The 26,462-nt window shown below is 35.2% G+C and overlaps 1 protein-coding gene across 5 annotated transcripts in view; it reads left to right on the top strand.

Moving 5' to 3' along the window:
* Zir (dedicator of cytokinesis) overlaps nt 1-26,462 on the top strand; it is a 302,289-nt gene that overhangs the window by 209,914 nt on the left and 65,913 nt on the right. For all 5 annotated transcript variants that reach the window (XM_069836641.1, XM_069836643.1, XM_069836642.1 and 2 more), the window contains one exon: nt 22,647-22,741. In XM_069836641.1, coding sequence (XP_069692742.1) covers nt 22,647-22,741 — 95 coding nt within the window. The remainder of the gene's footprint in view (nt 1-22,646; nt 22,742-26,462) is intronic.

The following is a 26,462-nucleotide window of genomic DNA, read 5'->3' on the forward strand; positions in this document are numbered from 1 at the left end:
GTATAATTCGTTGTTATATCTTATTCTCCAAGTTTCACCATCTCTTACAGGTCCAAAAATCCTTCGCAATATCTTCCTTTCGAATACGGCCAATCTAAATTTATCCCTTTCGCTAAGAGGCCACGTCTCTAATGCATAGGTCAACACTGGTTTTATTAGGGTCTTATATAGTCTACATTTTGTGCCACGAGATAGCAATCTTGATTTAACTTGTTTTTGCAGCCCATAATAACACCTATTGGCGCTTTGTATTCTTCTACTTATTTCCTCTGAGATATCATTGTTACTATTAACTAGTGATCCAAGATATACAAAGCTCTGGACTGTCTCAAATTTGGCATCGTCAGTCTCAATGTACTTAGAAGTTTTATTATTATTTTTGTTATTGACTACCATGTATTTCGTTTTGTTTCCATTAATTTTTAATCCCATATTTCCAGCTGCATCTCTTATATTTCTGAAGGTTTTTATTAGATCTCTTTCTGACCTCGCTATTATGTCAATATCATCCACAAAGGCTAATATTTGGACAGACTTATAAAAGATGGTACCTCTTGTTTGTATTTTTGCTTCTCGCACTATCTTTTCTAATGATATATTAAACAATAGGCATGCTAGAGAATCACCTTGTCTGAGTCCATCCTTGGTAGTAAACTTATCAGAGAGGTCCGTTTGTATTTTCACACAACATTGACTATTTTCCATGGTGGCCTTCACTAATCTTATGAGCTTATGGGGAAATCCGAGTTCTTCCATAGCATTATAGAGTCCAGCTCTATTCACACTGTCATAAGCAGTACTAAAGTCTATAAATAAATGGTGTGTTTCTATCCTACTCTCTCTTGTTTTCTCCAGAATTTGTCTTAGAGTGTATATTTGGTCAATAGTTGACTTTCCTCTACAAAAACCAGTTTGATATTTCCCAACTACTTTCTCAGCATATGGCAGTAGTCTATTATACAGAATTTTAGAAAAGACTTTATACGTTGTATTCAGAAGTGTCATACCTCTATAGTTTGAACATACAAGTTGGTCTCCATTTTTATGAAGTGGGCATATGATGCCCATTTTCCATTCCATCGGTATTATTTCTTCTTCCCATATGTTTTTAATTAATTTACATAGGTTATGTCGCAATTCATCTGTTGTATGTTTTAACAGTTCAGCCTGAATTCCATCATCTCCTGGTGCTTTATTATTTTTAAGCTGTTTAATGGACTCGTTAATTTCCTCCATTGTTGGTAGGTCATTATCAGTTTCCAATCTGTTATTGACATCGGAACTACTATTATTATTACCGTTGATATTCCCCATCAATATACCTTGATTGACAACATTAGTGCTATTTCCGTTAAGAAGACTGCTGAAATGATTACTCCACCTATTTAAAATCTCATCTTTACTTGTTAAAATATTCCCTCTAGGGTCTCTACATAAATTAGTCCTAGGTTTAAAACTCTTCCTCTCATTATTTACAAATTTATAAAATGTTTTAGTTTCTTTATGTTCTCTACAGAGTACAATTTCAAGTAATCTGTCATTTTCAAATTTCCTCTTTCTTTTCCTATGAATGTATTTTTCTTCTCTTCTTTTATTTTTATATTGTTCTGTAAGGCTCCTTGTACTTCCTCTCTGTAACATTTTTAGATATACTTTATTCTTTTCATAGTGTTAATATAGTCATGACCAAATTACACCAGATGTTAGAGTGCAGAATTGTTATTAGGAATTTGTGGCCTCTTTGTTTCTGAGACTTTACACTTTTTGATTTGTATCTGTAGGGAATGCTATAAGCCAGAGTGTAAACAGTAAATCCTCATATAGGCTACTAGAGGAAATTAAAGAAAATAAACGAAAAGTAATTGGGTTCTTTATGCAGAGAAACTTTTACATGTGAATGATATTTTTATTAGAGGAAATGGGCATCATTCCAGCAGTTACTGTCAGGAGGGTTATTAAGCCCACGAAATGTCCTTGTGTTACATATTGTCGTGCATTGATCTCAACTGTTTCCTCCAGCTGGCAATGAGATGGAGAGAGGGGAAAACGTAATGACAGAACAAGAAGACCGAAACCTTGAAAAAATGGGGAAGGATGATGCAGTGATGTAAAAATGGAATAATCTTGTTGCAGAATTGTTGGTTTATTGATATTCTTTGGTTTTCTTCACTGGTTCTCGAGGTAGGAGAAATGGGAGTGAAAACATATAATATTGAAATTTCGTTCTGTGTTTCCAATGTGTTGATGAAAATTGAAAGATGTACAGGAAATGAGGGGATGAGAGTACCTGGGAGAGAAAAACGCTTGCACTATAGAGGGATTGTAGTGTGCAAGAAAGTAGTCATATGGGAAGCAGGTTCAGGGAATTCTCTTTTTCAAAGCTATGCAAAAATGGTCCTCAATTCGACAACCAAGAGAACAGTCTTCAGTTATCGTAACTCTGCAGTGCAATGACTAATGAAGAGAGTTATGGGTACTGTGGAAACAGTGGCCTGTGATCTGCATTCTGGGAAACTAATGAAGGGAGTTATGGGTACTGTGGAAACAGTGGCCTGTGATCTGCATTCAGGGAAACTAATGAAGGGAGTTATGGGTACTGTGGAAATAGTGGCCTGTGATCTGCATTCAGGGAAACTAATGAAGAGAGTTATGGGTACTGTGGAAACAGTGGACTGTGATCTGCATTCTGGGAAACTAATGAAGGGAGTTGTGGGTACTGTGGAAACAGTGGCCTGTGATCTGCATTCTGGGAAACTAATGAAGGGAGTTATGGGTACTGTGGAAACAGTGGCCTGTGATCTGCATTCTGGGAAACTAATGAAGGGAGTTATGGGTACTGTGGAAACTGGCCTGTGATCTGCATTCAGGGAAACTAATGAAGGCAGTTATGGGTACAGTGGAAATAGTGGCCTGTGATTGCATTCAGGGAAACTAATGAAGAGAGTTATGGGTACTGTGGAAACAGTGGCCTGTGATTGCATTCAGGGAAACTAATGAAGGCAGTTATGGGTACTGTGGAAATAGTGGCCTGTGATTGCATTCAGGGAAACTAATGAAGGCAGTTATGGGTACAGTGGAAACAGTGGCCTGTGATTGCATTCAGGGAAACTAATGAAGGCAGTTATGGGTACAGTGGAAACAGTGGCCTGTGATTGCATTCAGGGAAACTAATGAAGAGAGTTATGGGTACTGTGGAAACAGTGGCCTGTGATTGCATTCAGGGAAACTAATGAAGGGAGTTATGGGTACTGTGGAAACAGTGGCCTGTGATCTGCATTCAAGGAAACTGATGAAGGGAGTTTGGGTACTGTGGAAATAGTGGCCTGTGATTTGCATTCAAGGAAACTAATGAAGGGAGTTATGGGTACTGTGGAAACAGTGGCCTCTGATCTGAATTCAGGGAAACTAATGAAGGGAGTTATGGGTACTGTGGAAACAGTGGCCTCTGATCTGAATTCAGGGAAACTAATGAAGGGAGTTATGGGTACTGTGGAAACAGTGGCATGTGATCTGCATTCAGGGAAACTAATGAAGGGAGTTATGGGTAATGTGGAAACAGTGGCCTGTGATCTGCATTCAAGGAAACTGATGAAGGGAGTTATGGGTACTGTGGAAATAGTGGCCTGTGATTTGCATTCAAGGAAACTAATGAAGGGAGTTATGGGTACTGTGGAAACAGTGGCCTCTGATCTGTATTCAGGGAAACTAATGAAGGGAGTTATGGGTACTGTGGAAATAGTGGCCTGTGATCTGCATTCTGGGAAACTAATGAAGGGAGTTATGGGTACTGTGGAAATAGTGGCTTGTGATCTGCATTCAAGGAAACTAATGGCGAAGGCAAGCCAGAATGATTAGGGGGAATGGTGAAATGTTAACGCTAAAATGGTGAGGATACTTTACTCTCTTCAAGCTACTATTTTTACAATTTTGGATCAGCACGTCAAGCAAGAGACAGAGATTTTCTTTCTCCCTTATGTAGAATCTGCCATGTGCATGATGTCACGCTTGGGTGGGAAAGGAGTTGTTTGTCACCTGTTTGTTCACATCTCTCAGGCCACGACAGGAACCCGTAGGGGTCAAATGGCGGCTAATACCTAACCATCTCTCAAATAAATGACACAGGGGTGAAAACCAGCTTGCTGTGTTCCTCGACCCACAAGGGGACCAGATACAGACTGCAACAATGTGGCAAGCAGATGATATGGCCCCTCACAGACTGATATAATGCACTATAAAACTGTCCAGTTTTTTCACAAGTAGAAATTAATTGTATCAAATGCTAGCTAGTGTAAATAACTTTGATAAAAATATTTGTGTTACATATCACAAAAAAATTTTCAAAGACTATAATTTCCTAAACCTATTTATTACAGAATTAAGAGTTTTATTCTTACACCAGGTATACTGTTTTAAAATGCTTTTAAATGATTGAGACTTAAACATTAAATTGTTTATAACTATTTATTTCACTTTGGAAAACGTATTATATGTCTTTCACGTGTTAAATTTTATGTTACCTTGTTAACATGTTTCGGCCTGCTATAGGCCATCATCAGAACTGATTGTTGCTGGTCTTGGCGCCTTTTGTTTTGTTTCCTGTGGGGGAGTGTTTGTGTAGTGTAATGTGCAGGCAAAGAGTGTGTGTGTTCTGAAATTGAGTTGTGTGTTGAGAATTTCATTTGGATGTGTGTTTGTATATTTCATATAGTTCTAGTGTGTTTAGTTTCTGGCTTTTCGGTTGGATGTGTAGAATTTCCAGGTCTGTGTTGATGTCTCTGTATGTGTAGTTAGCATTTGTGATGTGTTCTGCATATGTGAAAGAGTTTTGTAATTTTGTTATGACTGTGATGTATTCTTTGTAACGTGTTTGAAATGATCTGCCTGTCTGTCTTATGTAGAAGTTGTTGCAGGTGTTACATTTGAGTTTGTAGAGCCCGGACGAGAAGTTATGGCACCAGCGCGAGGGACGAATTTTAGTTCGTTTGCTTGGACTCTCCCTCACACTCAACTGAAGGGGTGTTGGGTTAGTTGGTTACTAGCATTGCGAGTGTTCAGATCGTTCTGCTACTACCGCTATTGCTAATACTGAAAACATTGTCCTTCTGAGCACCCTCATTATGGCATTGTCTAAGGTGTGAAATCATAGAGTAGTTCATAGTCAAGGACATGAAGAGGCTATAAATGAAATACCAATTCCATTGAAAAGCGTGTGGTGTTTGCAAGAATACTGGCTGCCGCTGGTATTTCAAAGCGAACCTTGGAAAGAATCAGGAAATAAGGGAAAAATATTGATGCAGGAACAGCAGGTTCTTTCTCCAGTCCGGAAATATCACAGCCGAAGAAGAAGATTGTTGCAGCTGTAGACAGTTTTGATGAGGAAGTCCTAAGAAGACGCATCTATAATTTCTACGCTACGCATAAGCGGAGGCCAACTCTGTCATCGCTTCTTCCAAGAATAGATATCAGTGTATGATTATGTGAAGAAAGTAGAGAACAATTACATTGAAAGTGAGCACGTGATGGACAGTATTTTGGAGAACATCTCCATAAACTTAGGGATATCTGATTCCAGCACAGATCAAGCGTCTGATTCAGACTGAGAATAAGAATATAAAAATGGAATAGCGGGCGTAATTCCATTAGGTATCTTCGGACTCTTGAGTAGGAAAGTGGTGTTACTAAGGTAAGACGAATGTTTTTAGAAAGAGATTAAACGGATATGCCTGCCACTCTGAGCTTGAGAACCGTAACCCAAACAACCCCCACTCCTCTTCCCTGCTGGGCGGCAATTTAAAACTTGGCGCAGGTTGATGCCATAACATCTCGTCTCAGCTCTACACGCCTGTGTTGCTATATTTGTTTGTTTGTGTTGTTTGTGTGTTGAAATGTTTTTGTAGAGTATTATTTGCTCTGTATGCGATGTTGTAATTTAAGTTTTTGAATGAGGTTGCAATCTTGTGTGTGTTTTTGTTTTCGTATGTTAGTGTGATGTATTTTTTGTGTTCTTGTGTTTGTGTTGTATTCTTATGTTTTTTTGTGATTATGTTTTGTCTTTCGTATTTTGTTGGGGTTGTATCCGTTTTCTTGTGCTATGTATTTGATTGTGTTTCGCACTTCTTTGTAATCATGTTGGTTCATTGGTATGTTGAGTCGTCTGTATACCATTGTTCGGAATGCAGCTTGTTTGTGTTGTGTTGAGTGATTGGATGTGTTGTGTATGTGTATTGTTGTTGTTGTTGTTGTTTTTCTGTAGATTTTGAATGTGTGTTTGTTGTCGACTTTTGTTATTGTGATGTCTAGAAAGTGTTAAAAGTTGTGTAATCAAGTTGTATATTTATTTCATTCATAGTTTTCTGCCCAGTGGCACATCTCGCACTGCAAATCCAGCATTCTACAGTCTCTTTTATTTTCTGCCTTCCTCTTAGTCTCCACATACGATCCATATTTCTTAATGTTATCTATTATCTGATATCTTCATATCCCCCAAAATTATCTTCCATTCACCATTCCTTCCACTGCTTCCTTCAGTAGGTAGTTTCTTCTTAGCCAATGATCAGCTAATTTCCTTTTCTCTTCCTGATCAGTTTCAGCATTATTCATCCCTTCCCACTCTTTTTTAGTATATCTTCATTTTTATTCTCTCTGTCCTTTTCATATACTCCATTCTTCTCCATATCCACATTTCAAGTGCTTCCAATCATTTCTCTTCTCTTCGTCATAATATCCATGATACTGCCCCATATAATGCCACATTCCACATGAAGCACTTCACTAGTCTTTCCCATAATTCTTTTTCCAGAGTTCTGCAGAAGATGCTCCTTTTGTTATTAAATGTTTCCTTTGCCATTGCTGCCTCATTTCAAATTCCGACATTTACCTTCATTATTTTTCTTCCGATAACCATTGTGGTCATCTGCTTTTCACTTATCTTCATCGCATGCTGCTCACAACTGTCATTTAGTTCCTGTAGCATATCCCTTAGTTTCACCTTCTCTTCTGCTAACAATGCCATATCATCAGCAAATCTTATGCACTTTATTCTTCTTCCTCCTACTATCACCCCTCCCATGTTCTGAAAACAGTTCTTCACTAAATCCTCGAAGTAGATGTTGCAAAGTTCAGGTGAAAAGGACATCCTTGTCATACTCCTCTCTGTATTCCATTTCCCTCTGACATTTCTTCTCCTGTCCTGACTGATTCATTTCATATAAAGATTACTGAATAGCCTCTTCTCTTTCCAGTGCATTGTTAAAGTATATGATTTAAATTACTTTCACTTCAGATGGAAAATGTATGGTGAATACAACATAAGTCGAACTCTAATTTTATTTCAGTTTTTAGGTTAAAACCCTTTCACCAACATAGAGTTTGTGTGAGTTGTGTTTGCATGAATTAACAGTGCAATATTTTACCTCATTTTCCATGTGTTGAAACGATTTTCTTGTGTGGTGCTTGTTGTTGTTTCATAATGAATCATATGCTCCTTTGTTGCAGATAACATAACTCCTCATTAAACAAAAATCATTCAACCTGATTATTTTTCTCTGTGTCAAAACTATTTCTCAATCTTACTTTTGCTTGTATATAAAATGTCATATGTACAGTTGTTAAAAGAAAAAGTGGCTGCTCTGTAGACACAAAGTTCCCTTCGAGTATCTCCGCTACAATTCGGAGACAGGCAATGTTACATGTTGTTGGACCACGTGGCCTGATATCTAGAGTCAGAATGAAAGTTTTTGTGTGTTAATCTGTAGCGTAATGGTAGCGTTTCGGGCAAGTTTTTGTAAGGTCGTGCGTTCGAACAGAACTTAATGCTTTTTTTTTTTTTTTTAATAGGAGAGAGAGAAAATATAATTGTCGATGAAAAAATTCACGAGGACAGGAGGTTCACAATTTCTTCGCTTTCCTTGAATTTTCCACAAATGTAGCAGAGTGTTCTCTACCAAATTGTGACAGATCGATTACGATATCGAAAATTGTGCTCACGATGGGTACCCAAGATGCTCACCGAGGAACACGAAACCAAACGAGCGTCTAGTGCATAGAGCTTTCTCACACGTTACAGTGAGCAAGGCAATGAGTTTCTTGACCATATCGTGACAGGTGACGAGACTTGGGTATCTCACATGACACCTGAATTTGAAGCAGCAGTCCATGGAATGGAGGCACACTGCATCGCCAAGGAAAAAGAAATTCAAACAAACCATGTCAACACGCAAGATCATGTGCACTGTTTTTTGGGACAGAAAAGGAGTCCTACTCATCGAATTCTTGCCTCGGGGTAAAACCATTAATAGAGAAACCTATTGTCAGAACTTGAAGAAGCTCCGTCACGCAATTCAGAACAAGAGACGTGGGATGCTGACTGACGGAGTTGTATTGCTTCATGACAACTCTCTGCCACACACAGCTCGTGACACCCAAAATCTCATCTCGAAATTTGGCTGGGAACAAATTGACCGTCCCCCCTACAGCCCGGATTTGGCTCCGAGTGACTTTCATCTCTTCCTGAACCTCAAGAAGTTTCTCGATGGTCAACGTTTTGATGGCGACGATGAAGTGAAAACAGCAGTGTGGGAGTGGTTCGTATTGCAGGCGGGCGAATTCTACAATAAGGGGATAGAAAGACTTGTGCCATGACTCGATAAATATCTCAGTAATGGTGGAGATTATGTTGAGAAGTAATTGAAGTGTGGGGAATACAATGCAACAAAAATGGTTTGTAAATATCTTCCTGTTTACTTAATACACCCTTTTGGAACTTACTTTAAGAACACGCCTCATAGATGTTGACATCCATCTCGTCGTTTCGTTTCCTCATCAATAAAACTTTGGATTTTTGTCATTGAATTTCATTTTATTATCAGTGGCCCAATCTTGGATTTGTATTGTATCCTGATTTGCGATAATTTCTGCTTCTATTTTATATGATCCTTTTCTTAGAATAATAAGGTCGTCCACGAAGGCAATAACTTTTGTTTTATTTATTAAAGTTGAAATTCAGTAGCGAATTTTACAGCTGTCAAAAGAAAAAGTGGCCGCTCTCTAGAAACTAAGTTCCCTTCGGGTACCTCCACCACAATTTGGAGACAGGTGATGTTACATGTTGTTGGACCATGTTGCGTGATATCTACAGTTATAATCAAAGTGTTCTGTGTCTTACTGTTGTAGCGTAATATCAGCATTTTGGGCTGGTATTGGTGAGGTTGTGCATTCAAACAAAACCTAGTGCTTTTTATGTTTTTTGGTGTTAAGAGTGAGAGAAAATATAATTGCTTCTGTCTCTTTTATGATTGTTTTAGTAATTAACATCAGTTTCATGAATGTATTATGCCATGACTTTATCATTATTTATGATGACATCATGGCTGCAAATGGAAAGAAAGAAAGATTATATTCTCAACAAAAATGTCTTTCATGGCATAAACAAAACAAACTTACTGGCGTCAGCCTTAGAAAATTAAAAAAACAAAACAAAAAGCCATGATTTAGTATTTAGTCCATGTTCTTCCCATCTTGATCACATCTTGCAATTGAGTGGACATGGAATCGAATAGTCATTTTAGTTCTCAGCCAAGGCATCCTGGACGAGCTTCCACAAATCATCAGGACATCTTGGATGGGGATTGGGCCAATTTTTCCGTATATGCTTATTTAGTTGTGCCCCTGTAGTTCAGTCAGAAGAATGTCGGAATTTAAATGTCACTATCTCAGATTCTAATCCTCGTCACTCATTTTCATTTTATTGTGTTACAGGATAGTATAATGTAATAATTAGACATCGGATTTTTAGGCACTAAAAATTGCAGTTTTAGGCGCCTAAAATAAGCTAAAAATTTGTAAAATTAGGCTCTATTTTAATGAAAATAGGCATTTTAGGCACATCAAGGTATCATACTCATTTCTTTCACTGAAATTTTTAGTTATACGCTAAAATACGCACAAAAAAGTATGTTTAAACATTAAAAAAGAATACTATATTATATTTATAAACAGAGCTGCACAAATTTAATATATTGAAACTAATGAAATAATGATTATTGATATCAAGATTACTCATTTTAAGTTATTGAAATTCAGTTCCATGCTCAGACTTTATTATAATTATCTGCACAGTACACCACCAGAATTTTTTCTAAATTCTCCACAGTTAACCTTTGCCTTTTGTCACTGAGAATCATTTTGAAAGCAGAAAAACTTCTTTCAACCGAAACTGATGTGGGAGGCGCAAATTTTAAATTAGGTACAATAGAAACATCAATACTTACTGGAACATTTACACTTTCCCCCGATATCACTCTTGATACTTTTTCCAACAATGAAAATCCTACATTCTTATTTAATACGTTGTCCCACTTATTTTTAACTTTTTTCCCAGTTTCGCCCAAAGCAGAATATATGTTCACTTGAGCTTCCTTTACTATTGCTATTTGGCTACAAAGAGATTGTTTTTCACGTTCTAATTGTTCAATGCTTGCAGGTATGAAAGAAAAGTTTGATGCTATGTAGACAATATCGTTTTTCACTCGTGAGTCATTCAGACAATCTTTCACTGCTTTCACACATGCTGCACTATCAGTTTCAGGTAATTTATCAATAACTGTGACCACTTCTTTAAAATACTTAGAATAATACACCACTGACTGAATCCAGGTTCCCCATCGTGTAACAACCGGCTGAGGTGGGAGTGGGATATCTGGAAAGTTCTCTCTGAATATTGAAATCCTGGATGGGGCTTTACAAAAACATTTTTTTGTGTTAGAAATAAACGAATTGACAAGAGGAAATTCATTCCGGATTGTTTCAGAAACCCTGTGAAGGCCATGTGCTAGACAGGTTACATGCGTGAGGTTAGGATAAAATGTTTTAAGAAGTGGAGCTGCAGCAACCATGTATGAGGCAGCATCAGTACAAAACAACAGAACTTTAGAATCGTCTATATTACCTGAGTATAAAGACTGTAGGCCTTTATTTACAAAATAAGCAATGGCTTGGCTATTCACTTTCGAAAGTTCCTTAACACATACGAGGTGTGGAATCGAAGGTCCATCAGGACTAAGTTTTCCTACTACCATATTTGCTATATACCTATTCATAGGATCTGAGGTTTCACCCACAGAGACCCATATGTAAGAATCACCTATATCCTCCCGAATGGAAGCTAAAGTTTCATTGTATATTCTGTCTAAGTAATTTTTTCTTAGGGTCGACTCAGATGGGATATTTTGTTTGCAGTATTTTTGTAAAAACTGTCTTAAAACCGGATTTTCAATTGCATTCCAGGGAATGTTAGCAGCAACAAACGCTCTGGTTAAATCAGCATAGAAATTACTGCTGAGATTGGATGAAGTAGGCTGTGTTAGTAAAGTTTGTTGCAGTTGATTTTTCTGCTGAACTTTAGCCTTATGAGCCGCTCCTTGCACATGCTGCTTTAGGTGGCACTTCTTTTCTTGCGAAATCTAAAAATGTAAAGTAAACTGAATTAAAATAAAATCCTAATTGTTGTATTGCCGTATTTCTATCACAAAGTTAGTGGGTTCGAACAATCAAAATTTTAATGACCTGCAAATACTTTAACTATAGGAATTTAAAAGATTAAAGTGTAGTGATCTTAAAAAGAATTATACCTCAGGATAGCTCAGTCAATGTATAAATATTATAGGCCTGCTCATTAAAATTAATAGAATTTATATATTTCAACTATTGTTACATACCTGTTTGCTACAAATCTTGCAGAATATTATTTTTCCATCATAAGTGAATTCTGAATATTCTGTTAGCCATTGCGGATCAATGTAGATTTTGCACTTATATTTTTCGGCATTATCGCGTTAAACTTCACAGGAAAACGTCCTACCGCTCAAAACTTCTCAACACAAATAAGATGAGGGAAAGAGCAACTGTTAACGAGCATTCAAATGAACCGTTGTTATTGAGATTCAATTGGACAAAAATACAAAGTTCCACTTATTGTTGCATTTCCTGGTAGTGTTAACACTAGGAGGGCCATTCTTTTAAATATTTTGTAACGGTTTACCCTACTAATTCGCAGTTTTACGACTTTTCATAAATATTTCAAAAACACTCTTTCTCCAAAAATTGTGATTTTATGACACTCTGAAGGGCAGTACAGCTAATCGGTTTCAGACCGAAAACAGTCATTTTTATAGTATAGTATATTTCTGAATCGGTAGCAGCACATGTTGTGATTGTTGCCTGCTTCAAAACTAAGGTTGGTTCTTTGTCGGCATTTATGCCTCCAAACATGTTAAATTCGGTGAAATCTATTGTGAATATCGTGAGATTCAAAACATTTTGTTTCCTTTATCAATGGTTTCATGGCCGGTGTGAAGCAAACTTTCCACTTTTTAAATGCCTTAAATTTCGCAGTGAATGCATGTATAAATTATAAAACGTAAGAGTAAAATGCGAAACTTTACAGTGAGTTAGGCATTTTTAGGCGAATATTAACAAATTAGGCTCTAATAACCGTTTTAGGGCATTTTAGGGCACTATAAAACTCTTTGAATACCTTTCAATTTCCATGAAACACAAATATTAATAATTATTTTTACTTTTCTCCTAAAGAAACAAAATAGGCATTTGCCCTAGAATCCGATGTCTGGTAATAATATAAGAAAAAACTAACACTAGTATTATGCAATTGTATTGTTTCAAATCTAACATTAAATTTATATTACTTATATCGCTAAAGAATGATAACAAAATACAAATGATAACTTGAATATTATTTATATCACTGAAGAATGATAACATAATATAAATGATAACTTGAATATTATTTATATCGCTAAAGAACGATAACAAAATAAAATGATAACTTAAATATTATTTATAATGATAAAGAACGATAACAAAATAAAATGATAACTTAAATATTATTTATAATGATAAAGAACGATAACAAAATAAAATGATAACTTAAATATTATTTATAATGATAAAGAACGATAACAAAATAAAATATCCTGAATATCATATATAACGCTAAAGAATGATAACAGAATATAAATGATACCTTGAATATTATTTACAGTGGAACCTCTTATTATCCGTGGTAATAAAGGGGATGGTGTGAACGGTTAATCGAAAAAATCGGATAATCCGTACCATAAAAAGTTTTCATAAACAAAGTACATAATATTTTCGTAATTTCCTCCATGGTCTTTTCTTTTAATACACTAGGTAGTGGATCAAAAGTTCAATAATGTAAGTTTGTTTTTTTACAATTCATGTTTGATTTTCCGATAAGTCAGTTATTAAAACCTTATTTATTGTACTTATGTCTGGTTTTCAACGACGGGTTTTTAATGGCCAAGAAAACTTCTTATGACAACTGTTTGTGGAAAGATAGAAACAGTAGAGGTCTCATGTTGTAGATTTACAAATTTTATACAGTTTATATTTTATTTTTCATTAGCCTAAATCGCTTACAGTTGTAATTCATATCTCGTATTATGATGTGAGATGAACCACATTTTCTCTTTTCCCAAATCACTCAATTACTTGCACTTTTTTCCGCAGTACAACATGTTTTCTTTTGACAATTCTAGAAGACATTTTGCCTAGAAGTTAAACAGTACGACCACTTGAAGAGTAGGCCATAATTCGTAAGGGTAAAGGTTTATAAAAAACACTGTAGAAAAAATTCGTACTAATGTAATGTATAGTACTTCATATTTTCTTTTCTGCAAGCGAGAAAGACAGTTGGATAATCCACCAGTCGGTTAACAGGGTGACGGATAATCGAGGTTTTACTGTATACCGCTAAAGAATGATGATAAAAGAAAATGATAACTTGAGCAAGGCTTGAACTCACAACCTTCGAATCATTAAGCAAACACACTACCACTGCTCTACGAGACATAGATGTGAATGACTCCTGCTTAAATATCTTAGTTCTGAAACTGCTTCTATAAGTGCATGCATCATGTAACATTACCATTATCTGAAGTGGACTTAGAAGATATATGCTCTACCCAACATCGACCGATGCTGGCTGGAATTCCATAGCAATGAGATGCAGCTCAACTTGAAATATTCCCAATTCTCGACAAAATTTGTCACTCATTCACAAACATACTGCCCGTGGCGAGGCATAGGTGCATAATAAATAAGTGTTCTGACTATAGCCAGTCAAATATCTAATTGCTACCAACAAATGCAATATAAAAGAAAATGGATGCAGTGTCAATAAAATGGGAGATTGTTTATAATACATCTAGAGAGAGCCACCAGTGTAACTCAGTCAGTAGCAAATTTGTCTGCTGATCCAGAGTTGCACTCAGATGTTTTGTTAGTTAGAGGTAGTGGACTTGTTGATGTTGTATTCATATAGTGCATAATGCTTTCCAGAAGGGTCTTACTGAATTATGGGAAGACTGTTCAAATGTTGCTTTCACTCTTTTCAAGTTCTTTGGTGGATTTCCTAGTAGATGGGAGGATTACACTATAATACAACAAGAAATTAATATACAAAAAGAAATTACTGAATGTCCAATCAAGGTGGCTTACATTAGAGATGCCTGTGAACACCACCTTGAATAAAGTTTCCGCGTTAGAAAAATATATTTTGAGTTTCATCCCTAAAAAGTGTGCATCATTGTTTTTAATGCAAAAGTATAAAGTCATCTGTTCATTTTTTAAGAAACCAATGTACAAACCCTACCTGAGTTTTGTCATCTCAAGTGCTGATTTGTTTAAAGAATTCACGAAAAGATTTCAGAAATATCACCTTACACATATGAACTGAAATGATTGTGCTGTGCTCCATTCAGTTAAGTTTGTATTAAAGAAATTAGATACCAAATGGGAATGGGATCACAACAAGGCAACCTTCTACCATTAAAAGCTGTAGTGTTAAACAGGAAAGTTGAAGTCTACATGGAAGGTATGACAGAAAAGGAAGTTCTTCATTTCGAGAACACAGCTGTGCATTTGTTGCGAAAGTTGCTAAGGTTTTCCTTATAGATGCTCTACTGACATCCTGCAAAATGGGTGAAAAATGCTGCAGTTAGAAAAGATTGAAGTAAGTGAAACATATGTATAAAGAGGTTTCTCTAAGCCAGGTAGAATTTTTTACTTTTGACAAAGCACCCATATCAGTGTGGATATTAAATGCACGATTGAATATTCAAGGTGATTAAAAAAGCTATAAAAATCGACCAGAATTAGTACCAGTCACAAAAGAACTACAGCCTTTGGCAAGGTCTGCACTCACTTCTTACATTGCATACCTAGAAAAGAAGAAAATGGAGCAGCAATTACAGCTGAAGAAATAAGAGGAAGAAGAAGAAGAAGAAGAAACAAAAAGATGGAAGAAGAAAGTAAGCTAGAAATAAAAAAAAGAGAAGAAATAGAAATAGGCTTGAAAACAATTAAAAAGAATCACAGTGATAAAATGAAAACAAATGTCAAGCTTTTTGTAGCAGCTCAGTCTAAGTTAGAAAAGTCTTGGATCAGAAATGATCTTAAAGAAGCAAATTAGCGCCTTTTTCAACTCAATCTCCTTCAACTTCAATTAAATTTTGTGAACATGATAGGCCTACTTTATGTAAGAAATGAACACGTACAAATAGACCTCTGTATGTGAAAGATTTCGAGTTATTGCTTGGAAAGGAAACTGAAAAAGTGATATTTTACACGTACTTTTAACATACTGCATGACGTAACACTTACAACTTACAAACCAGTGACCATACAAAAATGGTTTTGGGTTTACCTGAAAGCATATAAAACCAGCTTCCTTCAGTGTATAAATACAACCTAATATCCTTAGAAATAGTGTGTGCTCATGAAAAATAGATTAAAAATTTCCACTTTAGAGTTTTAAAAAAGTTATAGTTTTAAAATTTTGAAAAAAAAAAAAAAATGTATATATATATATTTAATGTTTTTTTTATGTTTTAACGTACTGTATGAATTTGATGGTAAACTCTCAATATTTTTGGAATTATTATATTATACATAAAAATACAAGATTTTTTAACATGACAACAAATGTTTCTTCTTCATTCTCTCACATTCTGCAGGTTGCAAACTTTAAGTTCTTCCTTTCTTTTCTTTAAATAGGTTACAGCAGAAATTTGTCTCCCTCACACCCATTGTTCAAATCTATATTACATTTAATAATAGGGTAATGAAGTAATGTAATCTGAACTTGATTACCTGTTTTTTTAATGAATTATCATAGAATAATAAATGATCTGAACTAAACTGAAGAACAAAAGATGAACTCTCTCAACTCAGACACAACTAAGAACCGAGTCAGTGTTGCTGGTTAATTCTAAGAATAGGACTTCTGTTAGATTACCAACATTATATAAGGATATTTTAAGATAATTGACTGTTTTGGAAGGCTGGGAAAAATCGATATAATGCTGTTAGCTGGTAGTGCTGGTTACTCTAGGCAGAAAGAAAATATTTAATAATTACTTGGAAATTATGTAGAGTTCCAGTTTGAAATTTTCTGTACATTTCAAGCAAATGTGAGTTATTAATGTGGATCTTTTTTTTTTTCTTCATAATTTTAAAATTGTTCCATGTTTGAGAAATTCAAGGCCAAAATTTTCAACACATGACCTATTAATGTAGTTCAAGATCATTACATTATGCAAGGTGCCCCTCTTTCCCCACTGCTTTTTAATCTCAGCATAGACCACATTTTTGATGGATTATCTGAGCCTATTGTGGCTGAAGAATTTGGATTTGACCTTGTATCAGATATAAATAATGTAGTTACGTTAGGATTTGCAGATGATGTGCACTTGTTGCTAAAAATACAATTGCAGCATCTGAAATATTTACCATGGCAAAACAGTCATTACAACAGATTGGATTAAGTCTAAATGAATCTAAAACTCAAGCCATCATCATTGAGAAAGGAAAATTAATTAGTACTACATTGAATCTTGGACAATCAGTTGTTAATAGTATTGATGCTGATGAACACATTAAATACTTCGGAATTAATTTTTCTGGTGAAATTAAGTTTGACAGTGCTAAAGTAATTAACCCTTGAGAGCTCGCACATGGTCTTTTTGACCGGGTGTGATAAACGTTTAGCTTCTGCTTCAAGGTCACTTGAGTTCTGCCGCTCACCCCTTCAGTACCTTTCATTCGACTCTTCCAGAATAAGATGTGATTGTTGTCATGCACTTTGCTATTGGTCAATTTGATTTGAAACTGTTGTTATACAGACCTGGTCGTTTCAACTGTGTGCGAGTCATTACGCAACTTCGTATTGTTTCACTTGGTGTATAAGTATAATGTAGTTTTTTCTTGTATTTATAACTTTTCACATATACATACGTTTTTGTCAGTGTAATACTTTATTTTCACTCTCCAGTACATTGCCGTGTAGAAATATGGCTGAAGAGGGAGAAAGGATAAGGAACCTTATTGATAGTGTAGAAAAGGAAATGGTCCAGGAAGAAGAAACAAGAAGGGAAGCTGGTGCAGTCAGAAGACAATTGTTCTGTGAAGAAGAAATTATCAGACCAATTGATAGCATTGAATCGGATGTTGAAGAAGAAGATATGGTTGAAGAAATCGATCATAACACAGACTCTGCTCAATCAGCAGATGAGGAAGTAGACCTTGTTCCAGGTCCAATTTATACAGGGAAAGATGCAGTAACAACATGGGAAATGCACTGTCCACCACGTAACAGACGTGTTGGCGAACGTAATATAGTAAGGTTTATACCTGGTGTAAAACAGGTAGCAAGGAGCGCATCGACTCCATTCCAGTGTTGGAAGTTATTTTTTACTGACACTATCATTGATGAAATTGTTAGACATACAAATGAAAAAATTGAAAAAGTGCGTCCAAATTACAGCCGCCCAAGAGATGCACACAATACAACGAGAACTGAAATGGAAGCTTTTATAGGACTTCTTTATATGGCTGGAGTTTTGAGAGCATCTCATCTGAACCTGTTCGACCTTTGGTCTGCTGATGGGACAGGTGTTCCTAATTTCAGAACTTGTATGAACCGGATACGATTCAAGTTCCTGGTGACAGTTTTAAGATTTGATGATTCAAATACTCGACAAGAGCGCAGAAGTGTTGATAAGCTTGCTCCTATTCGATCTCTCTTTGAGCAAATTGTTCAAAAATGCTCCGAGAATTTTACTGTTAGCGAATACGTCACTATCGACGAGATGTTGGAATCTTTTAGGGGAAGGTGCAGTTTCAAACAATTCATAAAAACAAAACCGGCAAGATATGGAATAAAGGTATTCTCTCTGGCATGTGCAAAAACCTTTTATACACTGAATATGGAAGTCTACGCTGGTAAGCAGCCTGAAGGGCCCTACCAAGTTGATAACTCTGCTAAATGTGTTGTGAACAAGATGGTGCAGCCAATCAGTGGATCCAGGAGAAACGTCACCACTGACAACTGGTTCACTTCAGTGCCGCTTGCTGATGAACTTCTAGCAACTCACAAGTTAACATTAGTTGGAACGCTGAGAAAAAATAAGAGGGAGGTGCCCCCTTTATTTTTGCAAAGTCGTTCAGTGGAAAATAGCAGTGTTTTCGGGTTCACCGAGGACAAGACCCTTCTGTCCTACTGTCCGAAAAAGAAGAAGGTGGTGTTGCTGTTATCCACCATGCATCATACCGATGAAATTGATCCAGACTCTGAAGAATCTAGAAAACCTTACATGTTGACGTTTTATAATTCAACAAAAGGAGGGGTGGACATGGTGGACGAGTACAAGGCTAGGTATTCAGTTGCAAGAACCAGTAACTGCTGGCCTCTAACTCTGTTCTTTACACTACTGAACATAGCAGGCATCAATAGTTTCATTATACTGAAACACAATATTCGCCAATTTGACATGTTTCGAAGAAAATTCCTACAAACACTCAGCAAGGAGTTGTCTAGAAATTATCCACTTGAAAGACTGCAACTAGAAAATCTGCCGCGTCAACTGAAGAGAAACATCAGAGAAATTACTGGAACTACCGAAGAAAGAAATCCACCTCCATCTGGAGAAGATGAGGGTCCAGGAAGGTGCCATCTCTGCGATTGGAAGAAAAATCGTAAGTCTAAGACGAGGTGTAATGTATGCTGCCACTTCATCTGCAAAGAACACAGTCAACTTGCACTTTTTGTGCTAATCCTGAAGAAAGTGCCGATGGTGATAGTGCTGAAGATATGGAATACGTGTGAGGTCATGTGACTAAGTGAGTTCATCTTCTAATATTATTTTCTTCTGTGTTTGTTGAATTTAGGCCTATTTCACACCGATAATGACTATAATGAATAGGACAAGTGGAAATACCGTCATATTTTTGTGTTACTCCTATACCAGGCTATGACGTTGATGAAAATATTTAACATATAATGTGATTTATATATTTTTCACAGTATAAAGAACACTCAAGGTTACTTGGATATTGGCATGTACATCTTCTTTTTAATACATAATAACAGTTAATGAATAAAATACGGTTAAATAATGTTTTTGTAACTTTTGTGCTAACAGATATTAGCGAAAAATATAGATTCCGCTTCATTTCCATGCACGGTCGAATCGACCATGCGCGAGCCATGACGTAAAGTTTACAGGCGCGAGCTCTCTAGGGTTAATAATTTACATAATAAGATCCAAGCTTTAACATCTACCTACCTTCTGAAACCAGAACAAAAACTCGATGTTTTAAATACATACTGTATATTTGGCCTGTACTTGTTTATCCACTTCAAAATGCTCCCCTTCACCAGCTTTCCGACCAGTTTTTCGAAGATGTGGATAAGTAAATTAAAAGTTCAGTGAAGGAAATTTTATGTTTGCCAAGAGACACGCCCCACATCTCAATATTTGCAACACATTATTGAGAATGTCGAATCCTCTTATTGTTTCTGCAAAGAACATCGTAGCAGAAAAGTAAGTCTGTTTAAGGAAGTTAAAAATTCCACCTGAAACTCTGGATATAAATAATATCAGTGTCAGCCATTGGCATGGCTCAGTTGGCTAAGACCTGCCGATCCAGATGTATGCTCGGGCATGGGTTTGATTCCCGCTTGGGCTGATTATCTGGTTGGGTTTTTTCTGAAGTTTTCCCCAATCGTAAAGCAAATGTCAGGTAATCTCTGGCGAATCCTCAGCCTCATCTCGCCAAATATCTTGTTATCACCAATCCCATCAACACTAAATAACCTCGTAGTTGATACAGCGTCGTTAAATAATCAAGTAAAAAAAATAAAAGCATCAATGTCCATAAACTACGACAAAATCTTAGGAAACAGGAGTACAATAAATGGTGTGCACTTCCACATAAAGGAAGAGGTGTTATTTCATTTCAAGAATATACTCCCAGCAATCTAAGGAGGGTCTGTCTTCCTCTGAATGGCGAGTTGCAATTAAGATGAATGCTAACGTAACACCAGTGAGAAGTCTTCATGGGAGATCTTTGGATGATTTCCGTTGCAGATACTGCAATGAGGTTGAAACCTTAGCACACATCCTAGGATCCTGCCAACTTGGAGAACTCCTGAGAAATTCACGCCGAAAACTAATAGTACAGGTCCTTAGAAAAAGATCCTTTGAGGTCTATGAAGAGGTGCACTGCATTGCGTCTGTAGGCGACGGAATTAGAAGAGTGGATATTGTGGCTCTAGACGAGACTAATAGTAAAGGCTTTATACTTGACCCAACTGCTAGATTTGAGATGAGTCACACCCGACCATTTGAGATCAGCAAAGAGAAACAACAAATTTATGAGCCTACTATTCTGTATTTTCGAGAAAAATATCAGATGGAAGGCATTTGGGAAGTGCATGGTTAATGATTGGAGCGAGGGGCACTATCCCACAATTAACTGTCAACACTCTCAAAAAATTTGGAATCCATGACATCATTCCTAAAATAATCACTTCAATCATTAATTCTGGCAATTCTGAAAAACCATTTATACCGAATATCATAATTCCCATCCCCCTTTTTTTCGTTACTGTGTGATTGTAATAAATATATGTATAATTTATATTATTTCTAAATTCTTGTTCTTTGTTCACTTAAATTTGACATCTACTTACTGTAATCAGTTATTATTCTTATATGCATAATATTGTTCTGTGTTTTTGGGAACCCAGAATGCCTGAGCAGACGATTTTTTGGAAATAAATTATATAATGTCTTTAAATCTGTTTCATGAGCTTCAAATGACATTTTTAAGTGCCTTGTGCCTCAATTGAGTAATTAGAATAATAGTAGGTGCCAAATCTAGGGAATTGTGTAGGACTATTTTTAAAAAACTACAAATAATGCCCATGACTTGTCAGTATATCTTTTCATTAATAATCTTCCTTGTATATAATCGTGAAAACTTTGTAACTAATTCAACAGTTCATAGTATAAATACTCATAAAAAATTACTTTCTTACTCCATCGGTAAGTCTATCATCCTATCAAAAAGGAGTGTGTTATATGGCAGTAACAATTTTTAATAGCCTGCCTATGGATATAAAGAATGAAACTCAAAACATAAGATTATTTAGGGCCTAATTAAAGAAATACCTAATTTCTCACGCCTTCTATTCTGTAAGTGAATTCTTGACATTCAACAAAGCTTCATAAATATTTCTGTGTTGTATTAAGTATTGATACTAAAACTTTGTGTTGTACTAATAGACTATATTGTAAAACTTTTCTGTATGTATTTTAACTAGACTGCGACTATAATTAAAACTTTATAGTACTTACTATTAACATTTTATTTTATTTTTTTTCGTTTGACATGTTCCATATTCTAGCTGTGAACCATGGAATGTAAATAAATGCAATACAATACAATATAGATTAATACAATTACAATATCAGATATTTAATTTTAACATTAACAAGTAAGACAAAAATCTTCCATTTTTTTTTTAATTCAAATATCAATTCCAAGGAAAGTCTTCAGCAGACATCTTTAATATTTTACAGTATTAAATAAAGCCACAAAATCTTGAAATCTGCAAAGTTTCGTAACTATCCAAGAGGGTCGTGTTGTGATCTGTGTTGATTTGACATGGAATGACTCTCATGCAGTGCTACAAAGAATGAAAGTCATAAAAAAAAGAAGATAATGTATAAAAGAGCAGAACAAATACAAACTAATTTAAATAAAAGATATTATTTTATTACAAATTTAAAGAGAAATTGAATGTAGTTCTGTGTTTGTAATAATAAACAAAATGTGTCATTTAAATGTTATGTTTTTCTTTGTGATGGGAAACAAAATGCTGATTATTGTTTATATTAATTTACGATAGTTTTACTGTTCATGTATTTGCAATAAATGGACACTTAATGTGATTTGTCTTCAAGCTACCCCCAAATAATGTTATAATATTGGATTGGGTGAGTATAAGGGGTGATGTGGAAGCCATTAATAAAAATATTTAAAATGTAATATGCAATTTACTTTTTAATGAAAGTTGTGTTTCCTTTCGGTTACTAATTTTTTTTTTAACATTTTGGTTACTTGAGAACTCTATCGTTTGTATTACTGAGTTGCAGCCCTACAGATATGAAATTGTTTCATTTTCCAGCATCGGCCCCATTTAGAAGAAAAGACACATGCGTGAATTGCTCATCAAATTCATTTCTAATACTGTTCCTTTACAGGCTGGAATGTATGAAGCAATAAATGATGTATACTCAATATTGATACCAGTGGCAGAAGCTAATAGAGATTATAAGAAACTCGCAAACATTCATGGGTAAGTGATAGAAGACCAAAACTGAATAAGATGTTTATATTTCAAACAGACCTCATTGAAGTAGTGACAGGGTCACACATTATAATTGTAATTATTATTATTCTCTTTCAGCTTAAAATTCCTATTTCTCCATTCTTGCCCTGCCATCCAGTGATGAATTCAGAGGTTGGCCTGGGGGAAATTTCCCTTCTCCCCAGATACCAAGATGTCTCCCCTGCAGAGATTTCAGACATTTTAAAACTAAAAAAATATCATTTATACAATATTATATTTCAATTTTATATGACTTCTCAGTAGCAGTAACTAAAATTAATTCTGTTGTTTAGATTTTCATTTAGTTGTTTGCTTGGTCTGCCAACAAATCTTGACTGGTTGAAATTTAAAACTTCTGAATGTTCAGTCTTGATAGTTACAGCACAGTCTACTATATATAGTCACGAAGCTTGGGATGATTTTTTTGCAAATCTCGCGATAGTTGCTAGCTGCTTGGAGCGCTGTGAGTACTAGGAACAATAGACTGTGCCACAGCCATCGTGATCTAATACAGGCTGTAAGGCAGACCATGTAACTTGCTTAACCCGATCACAAAGGGCGGCGTTTCAACCATATAAATTAGTTGGAATGCATAAACAGTAACATATGTTTCTCTAAAATGTAGTGTAATTCTATTAATAAAATTTAAAACAATGATTATGAGACACTTCAGACATAATTCACTTGCTAATTGAGATTTAATATTATTTATGGTGTGAAAATTACGTTGTTCGTATGTGTAATACCTGCCTTTATTTCTATTAAATATTGCGAAATTCTTGTACATTCATTTATGCACGATTCAATAATTTTCAATTGCACCGCACAGATATTTAGATATGTTGAAATTATAGGTTATGTTTACTGTACCAGTCGCCCTTTTCTGTCTAAATTTAGTGATCTCCAATGCCTTGCCATTCATATGAAAAATATAGGTTAAGTTTACTATATTTAACTTATATTCCTAAATTCGCAATCATACATTACAATTAAGTATAATGTCATGTATGATACCCCGGACATTCAATTTGTCTGTATTTTAATACTACAATTGAGTACTGAATTATTGTATTTATCTACTACTTAAGAGACGAAGTAACACAATTGTACGTACACTAATTTCATAGGAGTGGTATGGTAAATGTTTTGTCTAAAATTAAGGAAAGTAGATGTGCTAAATTGAAGTCACAATATAAATTCTTTTTTATTAGAACTCAAAATAGCTTCTATTCTAAACTTGAAATGTTGACACGAACAGATAATGTTAACATGTAAAATTCTCTTCACATTAAAATAACACAGTTTTGTAATTATTTCTGCAACATATTATGCAACAAGAAGTAAACGGAACTTATGGACACATTACACTAAATAAAGCTTAGCAATGATAAGCAATAAAGTTATAATATAATATTTCACTGAGCTCCATACACTGAAATAGAAAACCCGAACAAACATTACGGCCTGGTCTAGATCGAAAAAGCATTGACTGTGCCGTATTTCGCATTTTTGTGAAAAGTTATGTAAACTGTGAAATGTTTGTTATCGGTTGTAATAAATGTAAATGGCTAAAATACAATAATTTGAATAATAATATGGGACAAGGAGACGTTTGTTGTAGTATAAATTGTAAGAAAAATAGGTTAGAGTTATCCTTCTTCCGAAAGATCCAGGAAGGTGAGTTTATAGAATATAATATATATTTTATGAAAATAATATATAAACCTTATGTAATTCATATTTCAATAGTGGAAGGAAGGTGTTAATTTTTTCAAAAGAACACGATACCGAAAGTACAATACATTTTATGGTCTGCTAGGGAAAGAGTCTGTGATGAGGCAATAGTAGCGATCCTGGTGGTGAGCAACTATCTATGGATGCATATTTCAACTGTCGTATGTTTGCATATTTAGTAAGTATGGAGCTTCGTGACTGTATATAGTAGACTGTGGTTACAGTGTGTTCTTTTCTTCTTGGCGTGGTTTTCAGTGTTAGTTTTGTCCAACAAATATAATGATTTTGATTACTAAAGTAGTTATATAAACAGTAAATATAAATATTTTAGTGTACAATGGCAAAACAACAGACACTGTTTACTTTCTTAAAAAAAAATCTTACTGAGGGGTTAATGGAAAGTGCATCCATTGCATTTAATGAAAATAATTCTTAATTGGATTTAACTGAAAGTGAAATTTGTGACCTAGTAATTCCATCTACTGCTGTTAGTAATGAGTCAATGAATAAAAGGTTTGGATGCGAAATCAAAATATAAAAAAATGATGCGAAACTAAATATGGTTGGTTGTATTTCGATCATATTCGGGGTTGTGCATTTTGTAAACTGTGTGAAATGCATTTAAAAATTACGTCGAAGCTCGTGGGGTATTCATATCAGTGCCCAGATAAGCTCTTGCAAGTTGCATTCATCTAATTTAATCAGTGAGTAGGCCAGGTTTATGGGAACTTTTTACACAGGAGGATATTTCATATTCACCATGCTTCAAACAGCAATATTGACATGTTTAAGTTAATGCGTGAAAAAATGAATGTTAACACCTAGAAATGTGTTAATAATAGTTTTAACATAATTTTTCTTTGAACTACACTTTAAAGTCTTAAAGTTGGACGAAGAGGAGGTTAAAAAAATTCTTGTGCACTGGACAGTAATCATCTTCCTGTCCACTCTAATATATTCTACACAGAGTTTCAACACCTTTTTTCTCCAGAAGAAAAGCACTGACTACAACCGAAGTGAGGGTTCACTGTAAGCGGAAATATTAATATATTTTTTAATATATGCGGGTTGGGGCCAATGATTTAGGTTCATTATAGCCGAATATTCACTACAACCGAGTTTTCACTATATCCAGAGTTGACTGTATTTATATTTAGTGTTTTCTGTATGCGAGTAGATGCACCTCCTGACTTGAAAGTCTTGATATTTAGTTTTTTTTTTTTTTTTTTTTTTTTTGTCACATATCGTAAAGCAATTGCAACGTACTTTGTATTAATTTTGTCTCTCGTTTCATCTTCTGTGAGCATAAACAGGGAACATCGGTATTTCTTATGTCACTCTCTAATACACACAAAATCAATTGTTGTCATTACTTGTGATCTCATTTTGAATTTCATGTGTGTATGTAGCATCTTTTTGAATATGAACAGCACATTCAACAAGGGTTTTATCTTTTTTCATTATAGATTCAAAAGTTTGGCAAAAAAAACCTCACTCAGTTGCTTTCTGAATTATGTAACTGCCTCGTACAATAAGTTCATTGATTATCAAAAATTGAATAACCTCAAATTATTAATTTCGTGTAATAGCCATGTTTTTCGAGAGGATTTCATGTACCATACTTGAAATGTATGTGCATATGGAAATAACATACACAGTTTTTTTTCCTCTCACAACATCATTATCTGCACATGAGTTTCAGATTTTTCATACCGGTACTTTGGAAATCACCTTTCAACTTCCAATGCATTCTTCCAGTTCCTAAATCCAGATTTTGTGTATGCCATATCTTTTGTTCTCATTTGGATTAAATTGAGTAGGCCTATATGCATAACAGAATGTGGTGTCTTTTGCAATAGAGTAGGCCTACTGTAACCACTGAAATTGAACAGAATGCCAGTCGAGGTGGGTTCCTCCAAGTTGGTGGCTGGGGGGGGGGGTGCAATGGTGGCTC

The sequence above is a fragment of the Periplaneta americana genome, chromosome 10 (genome assembly GCF_040183065.1).
Source record: "Periplaneta americana isolate PAMFEO1 chromosome 10, P.americana_PAMFEO1_priV1, whole genome shotgun sequence".
Lineage (NCBI taxonomy): Eukaryota > Metazoa > Arthropoda > Insecta > Blattodea > Blattidae > Periplaneta > Periplaneta americana.